Genomic DNA, 23,810 nt, shown 5'->3' with positions numbered 1-23,810 from the left:
CACTTTAAGATATTAATTTGAATATCTACTATACATATACACTAGGTAAACATAAATGTAGACAAATTTTTATGGCATACACGTCAAATTAATATAATACATATATCCTAACATTTAAAAATACTATGGCACATTTTCAAGAAACAAACTATATCTATGTATTTCCAAGTCAAAGGTATATTGGTGACTATTTTAACCCGTTTTAAATGCTAATGTAATATAGATCGTAGAAAAACAAAAAAAATAGTTGATTAAAAACCTCCAAAATGGTGACATATCTGCACGATTTTTATTTGAGCTGACAAACAAAACATTTACATGAAATAAGAGAATGTCAAATCCTCTATAAATCCATTATCAAATGTATCACTGTCCACAAAATAAATCTGCACACCTTCCAGGTTTGTCCAAAAAGAAGACTTGGTTGAATGTATTTACTCATTCTTTTTAAATGCAGATTTCACTAATTACAAAAGATGACAACTGGAAATAGCAGTTTGTGAGATTCCAGTGGAAACTACGTACAGATCGGCAGTTCTATTCAAGACCTGGTTCCTTTTTCTTTAGTTATTGGATTTCTGTGGCCTTCATCAGAGCTTTGGCAATGCAGTTTTTTAATTTTTGCTTAGTAGCAGCATTGTAAATACTCAGTGTCTTCTTGGAGAACTTTCCCTGTACCTGCCGTCATCTTTTCTGTAGTCCTTAGAACGTTCTGAATATCTACTCTCAAGACGATCGTGCTTTCCAGATCGCTTATCTACACCATTTTTTGGGCGGTCTTCTTCACTATTTCTCGAGGTTTGGATTTCTTCACGACACTTCTCTCTAGATTTTGACAATTCTCTGCTATGACTGTAATGATCATTGCTATCCTTGTTCCTGGAGCTGTTCCTATCATTTTCAGAACGAGAATGGTTCCTTGCATCTTCTTTTCTGTATTCAGTATGTTTATCTGTAAAGTCACGGTTTCGATCATGTTCTTTATACCTATCACTGCGTTTGCGATCTCTTTCATTCCTGTCCTCCCTATCATGTCTGTCTGAGTCATCTCTTCTCTCTCTAGGTTTCCTATGTGTTCTGACACTACTTCTTTCCTGTTCCTCACTTCCACCTCGATATCCACGTTCTTGCTCTTTTCTAGATCCTTCTCTCTCACGTGGCCTTTTTCTGTTGTCTATTTTTTCTTCACCTCGGTCCTTTTTGTTCTGTATTTTCTGGTTCTTTGAATTTAAATCATCTGGAAAAAAAGGATTTACTCAGTCACTTTCAATGTGCAGACTATAAATATTTCCTTTCTCAGCAAGCAATGGAATTAATATTTAAATATAATTCTCGATCACTGGATTTCCTGAAAGCGTAGCTAAGAGTCGCACAATCATTACAAGTTCAATGACATTAGTTGTACAATCACTATGTGTGAGAAGCCGACATTTATATATCAAATGGTTAGTCAATATATTCCATCCAACTGCTGGTGGGAATTACAATTTCAGTTAAAACAAATACCACAAAAGCAACATGCAGTAAAGCTTTAAACAAAAAAAAAAATGAACCTGCACTAGCATTGTAATAGGCCAACAAAACATTGAATATGGATTTTTACACAACGAGCCTTGGCACGACTAAAGAAATGAGGATCTTAAGAATGTAACTAAAAGCAAAACAGAGTAACACTTTTATGCTCAGTTACTGTTGATATTTACAGATGAAAGCCCAGCTACTCAACTACAGGTCCGATGCACTTGGCCATCTGTCCGGTTTGGCTGGGCTCAGTAAAAATTTAAGCTGCAAATGCTGAACCCTAAAACTAAATGAGAAAATGATGTAAATACTCAAGAGGTGCTTCTGACCTACACCAGTAACTTTGTTATACTCTCCACAGATGCAGATGCTGAGTATTTCCAATTGTTCCTGTTTGGTCAGGGTGGAATCCTGGCAAGGAAGTGGAGGGTGAATTTTGCTAAGACTTGGGACACATTTCTTGAATGTCAGTTTCAAGTTTAAATTTAGTGCCACCATCAGGTGGTGACAGGAATCTATTTCAGTGGGGGGACTGTAAAGGAATTGTTCCAGCCTACACCAGGACTGCCTTTTCCTTTCATGGATATCTAGTATGACTCAGTGTCAGTGTGGGCGTGATATGCTGTAAAAGACTCTGATTTGGGTTGTGTATGAAAAACAAACGCAAAAGCAAGACTCGGCATGTTGATAAAATGCTTGTGGGAAAGCTGGAGAAGTGAAAAAAAAATCTTTTACAGAAGGATATTTTGTGACTGGCTCAGTTTTAGTCAAACTATGAATATGAACAATAGTTTTGACAGATTGCCTGCAGCTATTCTGAATTATTGGACAATTTGTCTGTGTGTGTACACATTTAATATTGCTTCCTTCAAATCGTTGGTGCAAAATTAATCCCCAAACATATCACTACTAACTGAATTTCCAATCTGTTTCCTAAATTTCAATCACATTAAAGTAGATCTGTTGAGAATGATGGCACAACATAATTATTACACTTCATTATCTTTCTGTTAAATTTTTACCATTATTCAAACTAAATACTGAATGTAAAAATCCGGTATACCTCGGGAAAAAAAAATGTTGCCATCTTGAGAGTAAATTAAAATTGCCCTTAACTATTCAGGCAATTCAATAAGCTGGGGAGTAACATCGTTGCTATGATTTGGCATTTTAAAAATACAAATAATATGAAAGACTAAGCTCAGCTTCACAGAAGAATAAATCAGTGGAGATACATGGCACCTCATTTTCAAGTTATACCAAATACTTCTACAGATCCACAGCTGTCCATATGACAACCACTAGACCCGCAGTGGGTGATTCAATTTGCTTTTCTGATTTTATTCTTGGTATGTTTTAATAGGCCATTTTTTCAAAATTACTCTTAGGAGTTTGAGGTTGCTGGCAAAACCCTTCTTAATTATCCTCAGAAGGTGATGATGCGCTGCTTGCCTGAACTACAGGTCACGGTACTCCAATGGTGCTGTTGGATAGGGATCTTCACAACTTAAAACCAGTAATAAAGCAATAGTGAATTTTTCAAATCAGCAGTAAGATGATATTTCCATGTGTTCCCGTCCTTATACTTGGTGGTTGGGAGTGCTGTGGAGGAATTAGCCTTTGTGAGCAAATTTGGTGGATGGTACATACTGCAGCCATGATGCAATTAGTGGTAAGAAGTATGAATTTTATGAATATCAATTTAATTGAAACATTCAAGATGCAGAGTACGCGATCCCTGGCTTCTTGTGGGGTGGGGTGGGTGAGAGTGGGACAGATATAATCAAAGAGAAAGAATACACACTTGGGACTGAGAATCTGCCATGATCATACTAAATTGCAGAGTAGGCTCAAAGGGCTATTTCTATTTTTTTGTTAACATTATGATAATGGGATACTGTGCCCTGGATATTACCAAGCTTACTGAGCTGCTCTCATTCAGGGAGGTTGTACGTATTCCATCATGCTCCAAATTTATGCACAGAACACGACGCAAAATCTTTCTGATACTTGCTACAGAATACCAAGTCTTTTCCCCCTTTTAAAGTTTTTGGTATGATCTTTGTCAATCAAAACAGTACAAATCGAAGCACTTCACTTCAAATGACATTCACTTACTCCGTACATTTAGATCACAAGTGCAAATCACATTTATGCAGGGTTAGAAAAAAATGAGGGATTGTTTTTTTCCTAATGCCTTTTATGTTTTTGACAATCGTGCATTATAAATACAAAGCCATGAGATATAGGAGCAGAATTAGGCTATTAGGTCCATCAAGTCTATTCTGCCATTTCATCATGGCTGATCTATCTTTCTTCTCAGCCTCAACTTCCTGCCTCCCCACACCCCACTCCCAAGATGGAATATAAAACAGAAGATGGAAAACTACATTTTATATGTATTAACAACTTACCAAAAACTTATGAAAAATAGTTATTTACTCAAGTTGTTGATGATTCTTGTTAACTAGGAAAAAATTAAAATCATTTAACGTAATTTGAGTTTTTAGGCTAATAAACTGGTTTAAATGGTGAGCCTACTCAAATGACTTCACTTCTCTAGATAAAAGCAATCAGAATGGATGATAAAACATTGGGCTTGCCGGTGATCCCCTAATCCACAGATTAAACAAGTTTAACAACAACAGTCAAGCTTTCTTTCCCTACCAACTGCTGGCACTCATTCCAGACATTCTAAGCAATTGAGTCCATTTGAGCAATCAGAACTCAATTGGTGCACATGGAAGCCTACCTCATCAGACATTATTGAGGGCAAAAGGGCTTCTGAAAATCTTGTTCCCAGAAAAATCATGTTCATGGAACAATTGTCAAATAATTTCTGATCAGTTTAAAGTATTTTAAATATGTGTTTACAAAATACTTCAGTTGATATTCTAACTTCACAACGTAGGCTTACACATTCCCAACTTTTTCTACAAAATATATATAAACACAATTTAAGAGTAAATTGAAATCTCTTCAACACAGTAGAGATCAAATTATCTCATTTATATTGTTGCTTTTGAATCATGACCCTAGTATCTGCCAAAATTAATTATGACCAAATAGAAGAAATTAAATTTTCCCTTCATAAAATATGTCTTTATTCATAGTTGCATTTTATAATGAGAGGAAGAAATGAGAAGCCACAAATGAGGAACTTCACAAGATTTTTGTCATAGGTTGAAGAAATAAATTCCGCAACAAAAGTAACAGAGGTGAGAGAATAATGTGCAAAAGGATTTGTCTTATTTTTTCCTTCTATGTATGTAAATATTCTTCAGTATGGAGCAAGGCTCAAAAGCTATCCATGAAGAACATACCTGAATCACTGCTACTGCTGGAAGATGAGCTACTGCTAGATGATCCTGAACTGCTATCACTATCACTGCTACTTCCACTACTTCCCGATTCTGAATCGGAGGAAGAATCTGAATCAGAGTCCGAGGAGGAAGAGGATGAGGAAGAAGAATCTGATGATTCAACATCTTGCTGCTGTGTCATTATGATTTTCGGAGCATTTTTTAAATGTTCTCGTAATTCGTCTCTGTATTGGAAAGAAGAAACTAATATTATTGGAAGCAGAAGACAATACTAATCTTGTGAAGGAACCAAAAAAACCTATACATACGTTAGTCCTCCAAGACCAATAGAGGTAAAGAAATTGATAGCAAATCGAGTATTGCGTGGATTATCCCTGGGAAAGAGACCTTCAAAGAAAGGCTGCAGAGTTCTGTAATAAAAACAATAAGAAAAACTACTTAAAAAACAATATTATGCTTTAAAGCAATAGAAACTTTAATACAAGGTCAAATAATCTTGGTTAGCTGTATTATACAGTGCCTTGGAAAAAGTACTCAGCCTCCACAACTATCACATTTTACTAACTCAGTTTCTAAAGTTAAAATATATTGAACTAGTAATTTATTTGAGTGTATCTACAAAATATTGTGCATGTCAAATCAAAAGAAAAATTCCAAAATTTGTCAATAATTTACTAAAAATTAAAAACCAAAACTGTGAATCTGAAAATGTGCACATCCCTTTGTAATTACTATGCTAACTTTCCACAGGTGTAACAATGTACATTAAGAAGAAGAAGAAGAAGAAGAAGAAAGCCCTTAACTCCCATCGGGACGCCGTCATGACGGTGTTTTTTTTAAGCTTTCTTATTTTTACGAGGCCGAGTTGCTAGCTCGACGCTCAACCCAGCACGGATGGAAAGCGTGCAAGGGAGCCGGCTGTATTCGAACTCTGGTGCTTTTGCTCCGAAGTCCGGAGCTGATCCCACTACGCCACCAGCCGGCTAACAATGTATATTACCCACCCAATTTGTTGATATAGAAAATTGGAGAATTATCTGAATAAATACCCCCTCCACTCTACGTTCCAACAGTATGGTAGATTTTTAACAGACCAAACCAAAATGCAGACAAAAGAGTATTCAAGGTAAGTCAGGGAAGTGCTATTAAGAGAAGCACAAATCTGGGGAATGATACAAGACCATTTGAAAGGTAGTGAACATACTTTGGTGCTCATTGCTCAGTCCATCATGAAAAAGTGGGAAAAATACGAAACCACAGCCACATTACCTAGGTTAGGCCACCCCTCTAAATTTGTCGTCAGAGAAGAAAGGCATTTGCAAGAGAGGCTATTGAGATGCCAACAGTTACTCTGAATGAGCTGCAAAAGTCAATAGCAGTAAATGGAGATGAAATTCATGGTTCCACACTCTTAAGGCCTTGAACAAAAGGAGCATTTATGGAAGAGTAGCAAGGAAGCAGATCTGGCTTAAAGAAAAGCATTTGCTTGCCTGTAAAGACTTTGAAAAGTGTCACTTAGAAGGTACCATAGATATGTGCATGAAGGTCATGTTGCAGATGACAGTGAAGTGGAATTTATTAAGTGGCAAATGTGGCGTAAATCTAATACTGAACATCAGGCAGGTAACATCATCCCTACAGTAAAATATGGTCGAGGAAGCATTATGCTATGCTTTTCAGCTGCAGGGACTGGAAATCTGGTCAGGATTGATAGGAAGATGAACGCTGCTAAATACAGACAGATCCTGGTAGCCTCTGCCAGAAAGCTTAAACTGGGAAGTAAGTTAGTCTTTCAACGGGACAATGACCCAAAACATACTGTCAGAGCAACCATGGAGTGGCTTCAAATGAAGAAAAGTGATTATCAAACAAGAGAAAATCTGCAGATGCTGGAAATCCAAGCAACACACACACACACAAAATGCTGGAGGAACTGAGCAGTCTAAGGGAAGATTTAAACTTCCTGCCGAAGGGTCTCAGCCCAAAACACTGACTGCACTTTTCTCCATAGATGCTGCCTGGCCTGCTGAGTTCCTCCAGCATTTTGTTTGTGTTGAAAGTGATGTCCTTGATTGGTCCAGTCAGAATTCTGACCTTGATCCGACTGAACGTCTCCAGCAAGACCTCAAGATTGCTGTCCACTGCCACTCCTCAATTGGTCTGACACAGCTTGAGCAATTTTGCAAGGAGGAATGAGCAAATCTTGTTCCATCACATTGTGCAAAGCTAAGAGACTTAACTGTATCCAAACAGACGACTGGCAGCGAGAGGTGGCTCAACTAAATACTGAACAAAGGCGAATGAATGCTTTTGAACCACTGACAGGTTTTGAATTTTTAGTTTTTCACACTTTACACAGGTTTTTCCCAAAAAACTTGGGGAAAATTGTAAAGCAGCATGTGATTCACAAATAAAAATTCTCAGTTAAGTTGATCCCTAGTTGTAGTCCTCATTTACGTGAACGAAGGGTTGGAGGCTGAAAATATTTTTACAACACACTGTACAAATACCATTACCCCACCTCTGCTCAAGACTTTGCCGGTTTTCCTGTATTGGAAATAAAGTGCTCAAGCAAGTCCATGCATTTCTATTTGACATCAATGTTATGCAAATTCAATCCAGGCTAATCCAACTTCTATCTTGGTAGCAAGCATATGAGTAAGCACATCTTTGACTGAATATTTATGGAAGTGACTCCAATAAAAAAGATTTTTAAAAAATAGACCACTAAGACCAAAGTACTGTTACTATCCATCCCTAAACACTTTCAGAACAAATTTAAAATGAACTATCATGCATTCTTTTAGTCATCAGCACATGCAGCAATTAAGTACATGCAAATATTTTATTTGAATAAAAAACAAAACTAAGGCATTGAGATATATTTCAAGAGTACAAAAAAATCTAAATTACTGGATCTCTTAGATCCCCTTTTTGACATCAAATCAGCAATATAAAAACATGAATGAACATATAATAACTGAAAAGAAATGCATGTTGGAGCATTCAGCCTATTTAGAAATCTTAATTCAGCATAGAACTCAAAACAAAATACACTGTCCTGGAGCACAGTTACACATACATGTCCTGTAGTCTTTGATTTAGTTTGGGGAGTCCCATATATTCACAAAGCTCTTGAAAAAGGATCTTTACAAAGATTCTGCTGGAAGATGTTGTTGTTTCTTCACTTAAATGGACACATTCGAGAACCTACAAGTATGCAGGGAAACTGAAATGAAGTTTGCTATTTAATTAGCTACTTTTAAAACATATTTCATTCTTCAGCAGTGTTTTAAACAATTCAAAGACAATAAATACAATGACATTTATATAACTCGACCATTTACCATAAGACACAGGAGCAGAACTAGGTCATTCAGCCCATGAAGAGTGCTTGATTTAATTTTCCATCTCTACACCATACTCTTCTCCTCCCAGTAACCTTTGACATGCTTACTAACAGAAAGCCATCAATCTCTGCTTTATTATACTCAAATGATTTGACCTGCACTGTTGTCTGGACATTGAATTCCACAGATACAGCACCTTCTGGCTGAAGAATTTCTTCATCCGTCTTATGATATGCCCTTCTATTCTGCGGCTGTGCCCTCTGGTCCTAGACTTCCCCACTACTGGAAACATTCAATCCACGTCCACTTTATTCAGGCCTTTCAATATCCATTAAGTTTCAATGAGAATCCCCCTCCCCATTCTTCTAAATTCCAATGAATTTTAAGGCCCAGAGCCAAACACACCTCATAAGGTAACCCCTTCATTCTCGGGACCATTCTTGTCAACCTTCTCTGGGCCGTCTCCTATGCCAGCACATCTTTTCTTAGATGAGCGACCTAAAACTGCTCACGATATTCTTAAAAGTGGGGTCTGACCAAAATCACAAAGCATTAGCATTATATCTTTGCTTTTTATACACTAGTTCTCTCAAAATGAATGCTAACATTGCATTTACCTTCTTTATTACCAACTCAACCTTGAAGTTAACCTTCAGGGAAATCTGTATAAAGACTCAAGTTCCTCTGCACCTCCAATTTCTCAATGCTCTCCCCATTTAAAGAATAATCTACACATTTATTCCTTCTATAAAAGTAGATGACATCCACTTCACTACACTGCATTCCAGCTGGCACTTCTTAACCCATTTTCTCTACCTAAGTCCTTCTGCAGACTCCCGGCTTCCTCAGCACTGTCTGCCACTCTACCTACCTTTGCACCATTCACAAACTTGGCTCCAAAGCCATCAATTTCATCAGCCAGATCATTAACATACAACATGAAAAGGAGGGGTCCCAACACCAACCCCTGTGGAACACCACAAGTCACTAGCAGCCAACCAGGAAAGGCCCCCTTTATTCTCACTGTTTACCTTCTGCTAATTAGCCAATCTTCTATTCATGTGAGTACCTTTACTGTAATACCACAGGCTTCTACCTTGTTTAGCAGCTTCATCTGCAGCACCTTATCAAAGACCTTCTAAAAAAGCAAGTAAACACCCGACTCTCTTTTGTCTATCTTGTTTGTAACTTCCTTCTCCCCTTCAGGAAACCATGCTGACCTCTGCCCATTTCAGCATGTGTTTACAAGTACTCCAAACCTTCTCAAGATTCCTTTAATTTAAACTCTCAAATCAAATCTGGTTCATTGCACACACCAATTCCAGGATTGCCTTTACCCATAATTGCATGACCACAAGCTGCTCTAAATAGCCACCATCTAAGCATTCTACAAATTTCTTCTCTTGGGATCCAGTGCTAATCTGATTTTCTCAATCTGCCTGCATATTGGAAGCTCTCGTAACATTAACTTTGCCTTTCTTACAAGCATTTTCTTTCTCCATCTATAACCTGAATGTCTGTTGCTGGCAATAGTTAAAAGATAACAAGAAACTGCTTAGAAAATTCCGTATTGGAATTAGTAACTCGAGCTAAGATGATGGCAATGCTTAGGTGTTTAGCATACAGTGTGATAAAAAGGAAATAAAGGAAAATGGGTAGGGCAATAATAATGTATTACCACTAAGTAAAAACTAAACTGACTGGCTCATTACAGAGCAAACCTTTTACTCATTTATTATTCTGTTCAAAAAATATATTTTCATTTTCTGATATAAAAGGTATTTATTTTAACCTTAATCAACCTGAAATATTCACTGGGCCTCAAGATGTATATCGGAGAGAAAAAATCTTCAAAGAAAACACAAATAAATGGAGTACTGCCTCTGACCATGACTTACACTCCAAGGAATTGAATCTGTGTACAGGAGGTGTGCAAACATCTTGGCCACATTGCGCAGTTTGTTGGTTTCTAACCGATGTATAGTTTCATACTGTTCTTTGTAGATTCCTTCAAAAGCTTCCATATAGTCCTTTTTTAACATGCAAAAGCGCTGCAATGATATTGAAACAGAGCGTGAAGCATACAATTCCCCATTTACCAGAATAAATGCTTGACATATTATGTTCAGAGAGAAATAGGTAAAACATTTAGAATTTATGGACTGAGGGATACCACAATACAAAGCAATTTTAGCAACAGTTTTTACATGATCAGTTCTTAACCACTGACAAAACACATACAGTAATATTTACAACAATACTCACCCCAGCCAAAAGACCGAAAAATTTTTCATATGTTCTTTGTTGTGCACAGCAATCTAAAATCATATTGCATAGTTCTTTCTGTGAAGAGAAAGACAGGTTCAAAGCTTTAAAAAAAAAAACAAAATTAAGGTGGCCATGAAAACAATCAGGAGAGCAAGACCAAGAAACATTGCGGAGGAAAGTCTTCTATGGGGAAAAATATCAAACAAAAGCTTGATTTTATTATTACAGAGTTTAATTTAGACCATATTTTTACAAACGTATAATCCTACTATTACACATTAATGATTATTCCATTTGTCATGTGAATTGTAATAAAACACACATTTTAATTTGTGAAAATAGGTTATATATTTTAAATATGTAAATTTATAATGCCTCCATTTTACTCATGTTATTTATTTGACCAAATTGAAATCGTACTGTTATAACCACTCTATGATTGTTTTAAATGATTTCATTTTAAAAGCTGCATTCAATGGCATTTTATTAAGTACCATCTTACCTAATAAAGTGGCCACTGAGTGTATGTTCATGGTCTTCTGCTGATGTTGCCCATTCACTTCAAGGTTTGACGTGTTGTGCATTTAGAGATACTCTTTGACACACTACTGTTGTAAACCGCAGTTATTTGAGTTACTGTCACCTTCCTGTCAGCTAAAACCAGTCTGGCCATTCTCCTCTGACCTCTCTCATTAACAAGGCATTTTGCCCACAGAACTAGATTTTTTTGGGGGGGAGGGGTTTTTGCACCATTCTATTAAATTCTGGACTGTTGTGCATGAAAATCCAAGAGTTTTCAACCCTTCCCAATTTAAATTGTTAGCATAAACTACAGTAAAATTCCAATAGTCAATTGATTGGTATCTGGTTCAATGGGACCTGTTTCTACATTACCATCAAACACACCAGGGCCCCACTCCTCACTGGGATCCCATTCCTGCACTCCCTTTAAACTCGTTTGATTCACTTTAAAATATACCACTGCACAACATCTCAAAAAGGTCGATAAAAGTACATTGGTATATCAGAAAGGGTAACAGTCGAAAGTCTGGAAAAACTGCCAGTGTAGCACCAGAGTTCCTAGGATACGATATACCGTGTATGGAAGCTAATGCCCTCTGCACCCTCTCTAGAGCCTCTACATTCTTCCTGTAATGAGGCAGCCAGAACTGAAGACAATACTCCAAGGGTGGTCTAATCTGCATTTTATAGAGCTGCAACATTACTTCATGGCTCTTGAACTTAATCTCACAACTAGTAAAGGCTAACACACCATACATTAAACAAAGAAAATGTTAAATCCAAATCCCAAAATGACATAAAAAGTTTGAATGTAAGGAAAAGAGACAAATAAATAATGAGTCTGTGCCAGCTCCTGAGTGAGACAGCTTGTTTAATTCATCCCTGCAACACCTTCAAATGCAACCCCTCATGCTAGGTAAAGAATTTGCGTATCTTGAAAAACTCCCCCAGCGGGCACCTTCAAACTCTAAAGCAAATTGTGGGACATTAGAAATTGATTGTTAAATTCAGTCACTGAATGTTAAATAGAAGGCCCTGTAGCACCACTTAGTGGTTACTACACTTAATTGTTGATAATTCTGTGATCAGAATTTCCAATGGAATATTTAACAAGACAAAATTCTGACAAAAAAAATAGAAACCATGTTAACAAGTAGAAACCGCTGAAGTTTGAATATTTTAAACCATATTTAGAAATTAAAAACTGCTCACCCTTGAAATAATTGCTCTAGATTGCATTAGTTCTTAAATCCACAATGCATGATTCACAGTTTGGCCTCATCTGGTTTCTAATTCACCAGAATTACATATATTATAATTTCAAATTAGTTTCATTCCACTGTGAAAAAAATCTCAGTTCATTTTGAATGTTATTCCTATTCATGTATTTTAACAATTTGATATTGGTTTTTGCATAAGTAGCTTTAACTTTTTTTTATGAACAACCTGGAATATCTTGCCTGACATGTACTTCATAGATACTTCTATTTACTGTTAAGTTAGAAACAAAGTAAATGTTTCTATACTGAAAAATAATATGTACAATATTTGTATGTTTCAATATTGCACTCCTTAAGATTTTGCCCATATGCCATATTCATCAACTAATAATATCGTGATTGTTGTGTAATATCCAACCAAACTCTTGGAAACTCATAAGTGACCTTGGATTTGCGATCATTTCAAGTTTCAAGGAGTGCCATTGGAAAGGCATCCTCTGTAACTCTCAGTTCAGCTAACGGCTTAATCTAGGGGAAGACAACCCACGGCCTGGCCAAACTTAAGAAATCTTTTTTGGGTGGATGCTGCGCGAAGTGTCACCTGTTACAAATCAGTACCACAAAATAACAAACAGTACACAATATGCGATTAAATGATTGAGCTTTATAGTTCTTGATTTGAATATATGGTTAGTAAAGATACCAAAAAAAAAGGAAAGGGCCCATTCTCATGAAACAGTCTAAATTGAAAAAAAGTTTAAGGAGTAAATGGATAATTTCAAAACTATAACTGAAAAGTATTCAATCAAGAAGCAAAATTGCAAATCCATTTTATTTCCTGCAAAACCTGCAATTGATTTACTTCTGTCAACAATAGGTTTTCAATAAAACTAGTGTTTTTTTGTTTAAGAACTAGTGACATTAAGTAACACCATTATTTACTGTGTAAAACGCAAACAGGAATTCTGCAGATGCTGGAAATTCAAGCAACACACATCAAAGTTGCTGGTGAACGCAGCAGGCCAGGCAGCATCTGTAGGAAGAGGTGCAGTCGACGTTTCAGGCCGAGACCCTTCGTCAGGACTAACTGAAGGAAGAGTGAGTAAGGGATTTGAAAGTTGGAGGGGGAGGGGGAGATCCAAAATGATAGGAGAAGACAGGAGGGGGAGGGATAGAGCCAAGAGCTGGACAGGTGATAGGCAAAAGGGGATACGAGAGGATCATGGGACAGGAGGTCCGGGAAGAAAGACAAGGGGGGGGGGACCCAGAGGATGGGCAAGAGATATATTCAGAGGAATATAAGGTGTTGTTCCTCCAACCTGAGTGTGGCTTCATCTTTACAGTAGAGGAGGCCGTGGATAGACATGTCAGAATGGGAATGGGATGTGGAATTAAAATGTGTGGCCACTGGGAGATCCTGCTTTCTCTGGCGGACAGAGCGTAGATGTTCAGCAAAGCGGTCTCCCAGTCTGCGTCGGGTCTCGCCAATATATAAAAGGCCACATCGGGAGCACCGGACGCAGTATATCACCCCAGTCGACTCACAGGTGAAGTGTTGCCTCACCTGGAAGGACTGTTTGGGGCCCTGAATGGTGGTAAGGGAGAAAGTGTAAGGGCACGTGTAGCACTTGTTCCGCTTACATGGATAAGTGCCAGGAGGGAGATCAGTGGGGAGGGATGGGGGGGACGAATGGACAAGGGAGTTGCGCAGGGAGCAATCCCTGCGGAATGCAGGGGGGGGGGGAGGGAAAGATATGCTTAGTGGTGGGATCCCGTTGGGTGTGGCGTAAGTTATTTACTGTGTGTCTGGCTAATAGAGCAAAGTGACCTAAATATGTTTCCACTAAAACTACTTTTTTTTAAATAACTGTCTACACCTTATAAAATATATTTTTCTTGTACTGAATGATGACACCATTTTTATGTTTTTATTCCCCTTTCCCTGCTCCTTCCTGTAATGCACACAGATTGTCCAACAATAAAGGAATAACAGGTCATTATCCTAGTCAGTGAGTCTGTCTGAAATTTTCAAAGGCAGCCTTGTATCACTGCTGTCCATCATGAGTTGGAAAACCATAGAAAACACGTTCTAAATGTTGCAGCCCTAGATGAAATAAAGACTGTACAGAGCCCTCCAGAAAAGCTAAATAAAGCACAGGTCAGTATCAAGACCATAGATGATGAATGGCAAAGAGATTTTTCAAGAATATACTTGTCAATAAATAAAATATATTCCCCCACATTAAAGTTTGAAATTTTAACCCATGTATTTATTAAAGTGTAGAGTGAAGCAGCTTAATGCATTTCAACATTTTGTTTCAGTTACCTATATGTTTGCTAGTAACAAGAATTATATTCTTTCCAATGCTGTTTTCAGATAAATATACAAAAATAACATTTAAAGTTCTTCAGAGCAACAACTTGCAATTACCAAAGTTAGCAAAACAGAAGGAATATGCATTTTGGATAACCAGGTATCCACCTTGGTACATACAATGGAAGCAGCATATTCCTTAAATGGAGACGAAATAACATGAATTAATGAAGAGAAAAGTAACATTACATCAGTACACAGACACAATAAGTAATTAGGAAAACAAAACTGAAGTGTTTTTTTTACAAAAGGCATGGAGCAAAAATATCAAATTTCTACTTCATTCAAATGAACTGAGCTTAGAACATACCCGGAGTGCTGCAAACAACTTTGGTCGGATTTGATCGACGACAGTTCTGCATTCAATAACATCCTCCCAGTACTAAATCAATGCAGACTGGTAATATCTCCTTGCTGACAATCAACACAAGCACACCTCAACCTTAGCCCACTGCTCCACTCTCTCTGCACTTACGACTGTATGGCTTGGCACAGCTCAACCACCAACTAGAAATTTGTCAATGAAACCTCTGTTGTAGAATGTCAAATGGCAACAAGGAGGTATAGAGGAGTGAGACAGATAGGCTGGTTGAGTGGTGTTGCAACAACAACAACCTTGCACTCAATATCACCAAGTCCAAGGAATTGATTGTGGACTTCCAGAAAGGGAAGTCAGGAGAACACACACTAGTCCTCATTGAAGGATCAGCGGTGGGACAGGCAAGCAGCTTCAATTTCCCAGATGTCAATATCTGAGAAGATCTGCTCTGGGCCCGATACATTAACACAATCATGAAGACAGCATGCCAGCAGCTCTATTCCATTATGAATACTCTTGCAACTTTCTATAGATGTATAGTGAAGTTCATTCTGTCTGGTCGCATCACAGCCCAGTATGGAAGTTCCAATGCCATGCTCTCTTCACATTACTACCATCAGGGAGGAAGTACAGGAGCCTGAAGATGCACGCTCAACATTTGAAGAATGTTGAGCATTATTTAGTTTTTGTAACTTCGTAACTTTTTTTAAATGCCTTGTACTGTACTACTGTCACAAAACAATAAATTTCACAATGTATGTCAGTGATAATAAACCTGATTCTGAACCTGTAGAATCAAAAACTCCACCCACGCTGGATACTCTCTCTTCTCCCCTCTTCCATCAGGCAGAAGATACAAAAGCCTGAAAACACATACCACAAGGCTCAAGGACAGCTTCCACTCTACTGTAATTAAACAGTTCCATTGTATGATAAGTTGGGACACCTGAACTCATAGTCTATCTTGTTATGATCTTGCATCTTATTTTTATCTGTACTGCACTTTCCTTGTAACTGTAACACTTTTATTCTGCATTTTGTTTTACTTTCTTCTAACTCAATGCCAGTGTGAAATGATCTGATCAATAGGTACCAACACAGATTGCGCCCTCCTGCATCAATAGAGAAATCCAAAACATGCAAATTAATACTCACAGTTTGACTTTCAGGAAATTCCATCTTCAATAATTTATGTGCACATTCTTCGAAATCCAAACTATAGAAATACAATAATGTTCTCTTACAACAAAGTCCCAAAGTATGACCTGACCAAATTTTAATTCAATTCAAATATGTAGAGATAAATTAACCAATGAGAGGTAAAATGCAAAAGATGAATACTCAATTTTATGAACTAATCAGTTGTTCAACATTACACAAATCTTGAAAAGTACCAAAATGTCAAAGTTCTTGAAGATCATAGCACGCACACTATTCGAAATATTATTGCCTTATGCTTAAGAATCCATTTCCATTTGTGACCCAAGGTAGCTTTGTACATTCCACTGACCCAACCTCAATTCTCTATCCTGACCCAAGATGATATTTTTTTCAATTTACAGTTCAAACTGTTAAGCCTATCTACTGTCACCTTAAAGTGATGCCCCAACAAAAGGCAATTGATTGAAAACCTTAATAACTTCAGAGTAATTGAACCAAACTGCACATTTTATGATAAGTAGATTAATGCCGATATGCTATTTTCCTTTTATGTACTTTGAAATGGTTCTTATGTATGCACACTGCATCCTAATTTAAATCTTCTACAATTTCACATCCACAACTTTCAATATATTACAAATTCCATTACATTTGTTATATCAAATCTAATACCACCTTCAATGATCTATATAGCTACAAATCAAGATCCCCTCAGCCCATATACATCAAATAGAACTGCAGTTTCTCTAACTTGTATTTTCATAAATATTGTTTGATTTTTTTTTTACACTGAACTGAGTCAATAATAAAGCAAGTTCTTCAACAGTATGTGGGCCAAGTGACCTTTTGTATTTCGGTAATCCCAAAGGAAACAAATTTGATAACATTAGGAGAGAAAGCGGGAAGAATGGATAGTAGAAGAAAAAAAAACACTTGAGGTATGCAAAATCATGTGATTTGTTACTTGTTTCATTATATGCAGTCACCATTCAATCAGCCTGGCACTGTCCAGAGAGGAGACAAGTTCTTCAGGTTAGATAATATTTCTCTTTGGAAGATTAATTTTACATTGTGCACTTCACCTCCTTAGTGCCACAACTGTCACATCAGGATACAGGGGGAAAAAAAAAAGTCATTTCAGATTATATATTATGATAATGTAATGATAAGTAATACAATTAACTCAGCACTATTTAGATTCTTGGTGATACACAGTATCAGTATTGCATCTGAAACACAACTCAAATTGTTACAGCTGTTGAACATGTATCCAGTGACCAAGCAGCAACAGTAAATATAGTTGCAGCATAACTCCCTGTTCTTACAATCTAAGCCTTGGCTAATGAAGGCAATATCTTCAAAGGAGCCTATTTCAGGAGGAAGTCACAATCTGAATCATAATAAAACCAGAAGATCTGTCCTGGTTTAATGAGGAGTGAAAAAAAGGTCTGCTGGAAGCACTAGATGCGAGCTTAGGGAAGTTGTAGAAAAGGAAAACGTGGATGGTGAAGAGCAAAACAATGCAACAAAAAAATCTAAGCAAATGTGCTGGCAACACATTAGTTAAATGTTCTGCACTCCTGCTACATGGCTTCATCTTGAGATCTCCAGCAAAGAAGCCAGGCTTGAGCCAATTCAATCCACTTCAAAACACATCAGGAAATGACTGGCAGCACTGGAACACAGCAAAGAGCATGGGATCTGATATTACATAGGTTGAAACACAGAAATCTCGCACTCCATAACCAATTGGTACACGAGCCTTAGGACCCATACCACCAGATTCAGGAACAGTATTACCCTTTAACCATCAGTCCACTCTCAAGTCATTAACCTGGACCCACATATAACCCAAGTGATATCCAAGCTACACATGTGCAAGCCAATGACTATTTCCAACAAGAATCTAATCATCTAACAGTAACATTAATTGCTCTACTATCGCCAAGTTGCCATGTTATAAACATCTTGGGGAATCACCCAATTCAATCGGACTAGTCAAATACTTTGATTGCTTCGTGTGACTTCTGTGACCAGTAACTCACCTCCTGATACCAAAGACTTGACAGCAAAAACAAGGCACAAGTTGAGATTCTGATAGAATAGTCTCTGCTTGCCTGGGTGAGTCTTGCTTTGACAACAAAGAGGTCTAACACCATGCAAGACAAAGCAATTGGCATCCTATCTACCATTTCAAATAATCACTTTTGTCATCACCAGCACACAGCAGCTGCATTATGTGCCATCTATGAAAAGCAGGACATTTACTCAATCAGGTCACTATGAGAGCACCTCCCAAACAAACTACCTTTACCACCGAGAACGAGGACAACAGACTCTGAAGTTAGCTATCTCCAATCTTCATTTCAAATCGCACAATATCATTACTTGAAACACATTGCTGTTCATTCTGGAAGTACATTCCCCTGGAGTACTGCAGCAGTTAAAGACTGCTGCTCACCACCATCATCTCTTTAAAGGCAATAATTGCAGGCCTTGCCAGCAATGCTCAGATTCTGATAAATGCATAAATTTGTAATAAAAGAAATCACTGCTTAAAGCAAAGAAGGATTTAAACTTATCCTACAATACTGGCAACGAAATAAGCAATACTGCAGCTGGGAATGATTGAAAATGGACCAGATTTTACTCGAGACGAAATTCACATGCATAACAAATTTGTTACCTCAAACAATATTTTTCCTCAGATATGTAATAATAGGATCAATTTAAAATTAATGTTTAATCCCTCTCCCTCTTTTGCAGTATCTTGTAACACTAAAGAAAAATATCCTAAAATATCATAAAAGCAAATCAAAATATCTACTGCAAATACACTTTGTCATTTTTATTCACCTCCCAAAATTTCTTAACATTCACTTGCTCTCCAATTAGATAATTTCAAGAATATATTTTCCAGAAACCAACTGGCAGTAGAAAATTGAATGCATAATTTGGACTCTGTTTTTACACTGTTACATGTGGATTCTCTTTTGCCAGTGCAGCTTTGGATTTTTAAAAAATCTCTAATAATTGTACCAGCTTAGCTGGGGCAACAGCAATAAATCTGTGGGAAAAGATTTGTTGCTGCATTCAATGTCAAGATGATAACCAATTCAACAAAATAGACAATAAATTCAGTGTCCAATGTGTTTAGTGTTCATACTTCCTTAAAATAAAATCAATGCACCATGTCCTTCTTATTAAAGACAAAGTCTACACAAAATCAGTTCAAAATAACCATACTATCTTTAATTATTGCTATTTGGAATCATAAATATTTTTTAAAACTTTTACAAACAATGAGTTCCGATAAAAAGGTGAAAATATTCAAGTGGCACTGAAGACATTTACTTACCTGGACTGGATAGCAAGATAAATGGTACGACGAAATGAAACAAGGTTTACTTCAGTCTTGTCATGTATGGTTATTTTCTTTACACCTATAAGTAAAATAAAGTAAACTTCAGCTTTTTGTAAAACTTAAAAAGTGATTTGTGGTGAAAATCTGCCATGTTCAGTGCTCTATTCGTCCTTTTCCGTAAGTTCTACATTGATCTCTAACAGACATAGAACACAGGCCAGGAACAGGCTATTCGGGCCACAATGCTGTGCAGAACCATCATAAAAGCAAATCAAAAACACTAATCCTTCCTACCTATACCATGTCCATATCCCTCCATCTTCCTTACATCCACGTGCCTATCCAAATGTCTCATAAAAGCCTCTTCCACCATACCAGGCAGCACATTCCAAGCATCCAGGACTTGCTGCATAAAAAAAACTTACCCCTCACATCCTCCTTGAACCTATCCGCTCTCACCTTCAATGCATACCCTTTGGTATAGACCTTCCCATCCCAAAAAACATTCTCTGTTCACTATGTTTCTCATAATCTCGTAAACCTCTATCAGATCTCCCCTCAGCTTCCAGCGCTCCAGAGAAAACAACCCAAGTTTATGCAGTCTCCCGTGATTGCACATTGCCCTCCAAACCAGCCAACATCTTGGTAAACCTCTTCTGCACCCTTTCAAAAACCTCACATCCTTCCTATAGTAGGGTGACCAGAACTGTATACTATACTCCAGATCTGGCCTAACTTGAGCTTTATAAAATTGCAACTTCTTGACTTTTGAACTTAATGCCTCAAATAAAAAAAACAAGCATTCCATAAACATCCTTAACCACCTTACCAAACTATGCAGCCTCTTTCAAGGGCAATGAACTTGGAACCCAAGACCTCTTTGCTCAGCGACACTGTTGAGGACTTTGTTATTAACAGTGTAACGTCCCCTTGCATTTTCCCTACCAAGATGCCACACCTCACATTTATCCATGTTAAAACTCCATCTACCATTTCTCTGCCCATATCTGCAACTGATCTATATCATACTATATTCTTTGCCAGTCTGCTACACTATCCACAACTCCCAATTGTGGTATCATCCCCAAATACAAAAATAAAAAAACACAGAACTATAACTTGCTTAAATACAAAGCACACGAAGACAAGACCAGAACAGCTACGACCCAAGGAACACAGACAGATAAATCACAAAGTAAATTGAAAAAAGGCTTCAGAGAAATAGATGCCATTGGTATGTTTCAGAAGCAACTCCATTCATGCAGCCTCTGTCACCAAGAACAAGAGCAACAATTTTGCAGCAACAGCATCAACATCAAGTGACATATTGCCCAAAACATACATTACAATAATAACTACATTTATTGAAATAGTTCTGTAGTTCCTGGTTCCCTACCCACCATTAGCCCTGTGGTCAAACTAACCACTTATTGTTCACAAACAATTAAAAACACTCAAAATGAATTCTAAAATAACTTCAAATATATTTGAAACAGTAATTACAGCAAATTATGAAAAATATATCCTGAGAGAATAAAAAAATGTTAAAATTACCATTTCAATGTAAGTTAACTGGCATAATGCTATGGCAAAAAAATACAAAGTTCATCCATCACTTCAGCTCAAAAAGATACAAATCTCAATAGTACAAGAGCACAGTGAGAGGTTTTATATATATATCCACATCTGACCTCAAACACATTTTATACTTGGTGTTCATGCATGGAAATCTCAGTTTCCAATGAGCTATCTGTACAAACTGACCTATTTTTAAAAGTTCCCAAAATGTTCAGGAGACAGAAATGAAGAAACAAGGCCAACATCAATTGGCCCAAAACAGTTAGAAATGGATGATAAATTTAATCAACACACTGAGAACAAACTAACTGTCAAAATCATCTTTTGCAAATGAAGGCAGCATTTTTAAAAAACTTGAATTTGAATAGCTTGAAAAAAAATCTGACAGAATCAATAGAAAGCACACATATGAATAAACATTGTAGAACTAAGCAACAAATATTTGCATACCTTCCTCGGTCTCAGCTTCATCTTCATCATCATCACTTTCTGTATCATCATCACCCTCTTCACCACCAGAAGCAGAATCACTACTACCTTCATCAAGAATTTCTGTGGGTAATACATTCATAAATTACAATCAGCAATACGAAACCTGTTTACTTCCCAACACATTTGAATCTTTTATTGCAGCAGCGCTGCTCCACAATCTTTATTGAAACAGATTTAAAAGGAGAACAGATGAGCAATATGAAAAGAATAAATGAATGACAAGCAGAAAATCAAAGACCAAATTTATTCTTGATCAAAATTTCAGTGAAATCCAGCAGGAGTTGAAGAAATATCTGTTTTGCATGCAGTAGGATATTTGACCATCAACAGAGATATAAAAATAATAATTGCGGGTGCAGCAAGAAATTAACAAGGGTAAATACGTTGTGTTAAAAAAAACAGAAAACATTGGAAATCTGAATTGGTCATCTGTGGAGAGACACACACTGAGTTAACATTTCAAGTTGTTTATAGAATATTAGCTCAGAACTAACAGCTGCTCAAACTTCTGAGTATCTTAAAACAAATTCGGGTTTGATTTCATATTTTCATGTGGCCTTTTTATTAGTTAATATCAAATGTTGAGATGAGGGGTTATCTAAATAGACAATTGACCAAGCTTAGTTAAAAACTCACTGAAGTCGACAAAAACGTGTTTCATCAAATTGAAACATACAAGTTTCAGAGAGGGATGAACAAAGGAAATGTTGAAAAATGGTTTCTTTTCAATGGAATTTCAAAATGTATAATATAGTTTCAAGATAACAGATCAGCCAGTTAAAGAATAAGATGTAGAGAAATTACCTTTACTTCAAGGGTTGTAGGTATTTGTAAATCTCTACATTGGTGAAATACAAATACTGTATTGAGTTGCTCAGCAAATATTCTTACTAAATGGTAAGAGTAATCAAAGGACAATATGGACAACTGCTCCTACCATGTAAAATGTATTGCTATTTATACCTTTGCATCTACAGAATAAAGTTAATAGTGCAGGTCATTTAAAGATCATTAGCCCGAAATATTAGCCACTGCCCAAGTTTCATTATTTGAAACAAATAAAGGTCTTTTTTTCCCCCTCAGACTAGCCTGTGTATATAAATGGAGTTCGAGATCTCACCTCTTTTTAGATCCTTGTACTTCTGTTCATTATCAAGGAACTCTGAATCCATCCTGAAGACGTCTGTATTTGAAAGAATATTTAAAAGGAAAGATTTAACATTTCAACCATCCAACGTAAAGTTTACCACGTTTATCACGTTAAATATAAATAACCAAAGGACAACCTAAATTAGAAGATAAACTTAGAAAAAAAATTGCAGTGGTGATGCAGACAAAACAGATCAAGTGTGAAGTGGTTCATTTTGGTAGGTCAAATACGATGGCAGAATATAATATTAACGGTAAGACTCTTGGCAGAGTGGAGGACCAGAGGGATCTTGGGGTCCGAGTCCACAGGATGCTTAAAGCAGCTGCGCAGGTTGACTCTGTGGCTATGAAGGCGTGCGGTGTATTGGCCTTCAAACATGGAATTGAATTTAGGAACCGAGACATAATGTTGCAGCTATACAGGACCCTGGTCAGACCCCACTTGGAGTACTGTGCCCAGTTCTGGTCACCTCGCTACAGGAAGGATGTGAAAGCCATAGAAAGGGTGCAGAGGAGATTTACAAGGATGTTGCCTGGATTGGGGAGCATGCCTTATGAGAATAGATTGAGTGAACTCAGCCTTTTCTCCTTGGAGCGAAAGAGGATGAGAAGTGACCTGACAGAGGTGTATAAGATGATGAGAGGCATTGATCGTGTGGATAGCCAGAGGCTTTTTCCCAGGGTTGAAATGGTTGCCACAAGAGGACACAGGTTTAAGGTGCTGGGGAGTAGGTACAGAGGAGATGACAGGGGTAAGTTTTTTTTTTACTCAGAGTGGTGAGTGCGTGGAATGGGCTGTCAGCAACAGTGGTGGAGGCGGATATAATAGGGTCTTTTAAGAGACATTTAGATAGGTACATGGAACTTAGGAAATAGATGCCTATAGGTAAGCCTAGTAACTTCTAAGGTAGGGACATGTTCAGCACAACTTTGTGGGCCAAGGGGCCTGCATTGTGCTGTAGGTTTTCTATGTTCTATGTTCAAATTGCCAAAAAGTTATTTTTATCATAATTGCAGAAATATGCAGAGGTCAGTTCATATATTTTGAAGAGGTGATTGTGAAAACTAATATTCATGTGAAAAGAATTCAAATTACACTATAAATCACATTGAAATTTAATCTAAGCAACTACCTTTCTTTACCCTCCAAGTACACATACATCAGTAAA

At 37.2% G+C, this 23,810-nt stretch overlaps 1 protein-coding gene across 1 annotated transcript in view; it reads right to left on the bottom strand.

Annotated features, from left to right (window-relative positions):
• Positions 1 to 270: 270 nt before the first annotated feature.
• Positions 271 to 23,810, bottom strand: part of cwc22 (CWC22 spliceosome associated protein homolog) — an 87,486-nt gene continuing 63,946 nt past the window's right edge. The window contains exons 12-21 of the mRNA XM_072261771.1: positions 22,613 to 22,675; positions 21,451 to 21,552; positions 19,417 to 19,501; positions 16,053 to 16,113; positions 10,460 to 10,537; positions 10,093 to 10,245; positions 7,927 to 8,054; positions 5,153 to 5,254; positions 4,845 to 5,068; positions 271 to 1,237 (exon numbers count right to left, since the gene is read on the bottom strand). Coding sequence (XP_072117872.1) covers positions 648 to 1,237; positions 4,845 to 5,068; positions 5,153 to 5,254; positions 7,927 to 8,054; positions 10,093 to 10,245; positions 10,460 to 10,537; positions 16,053 to 16,113; positions 19,417 to 19,501; positions 21,451 to 21,552; positions 22,613 to 22,675 — 1,586 coding nt within the window. The 3' untranslated portion in view covers positions 271 to 647. The remainder of the gene's footprint in view (positions 1,238 to 4,844; positions 5,069 to 5,152; positions 5,255 to 7,926; positions 8,055 to 10,092; positions 10,246 to 10,459; positions 10,538 to 16,052; positions 16,114 to 19,416; positions 19,502 to 21,450; positions 21,553 to 22,612; positions 22,676 to 23,810) is intronic.

This window comes from Mobula birostris, chromosome 6, assembly GCF_030028105.1.
Source record: "Mobula birostris isolate sMobBir1 chromosome 6, sMobBir1.hap1, whole genome shotgun sequence".
In the NCBI taxonomy this organism is placed as follows: domain Eukaryota; kingdom Metazoa; phylum Chordata; class Chondrichthyes; order Myliobatiformes; family Myliobatidae; genus Mobula; species Mobula birostris.
Note: the sequence above shows the minus strand (reverse complement) of the source record. Positions and strands in the feature narration are given on the sequence as shown.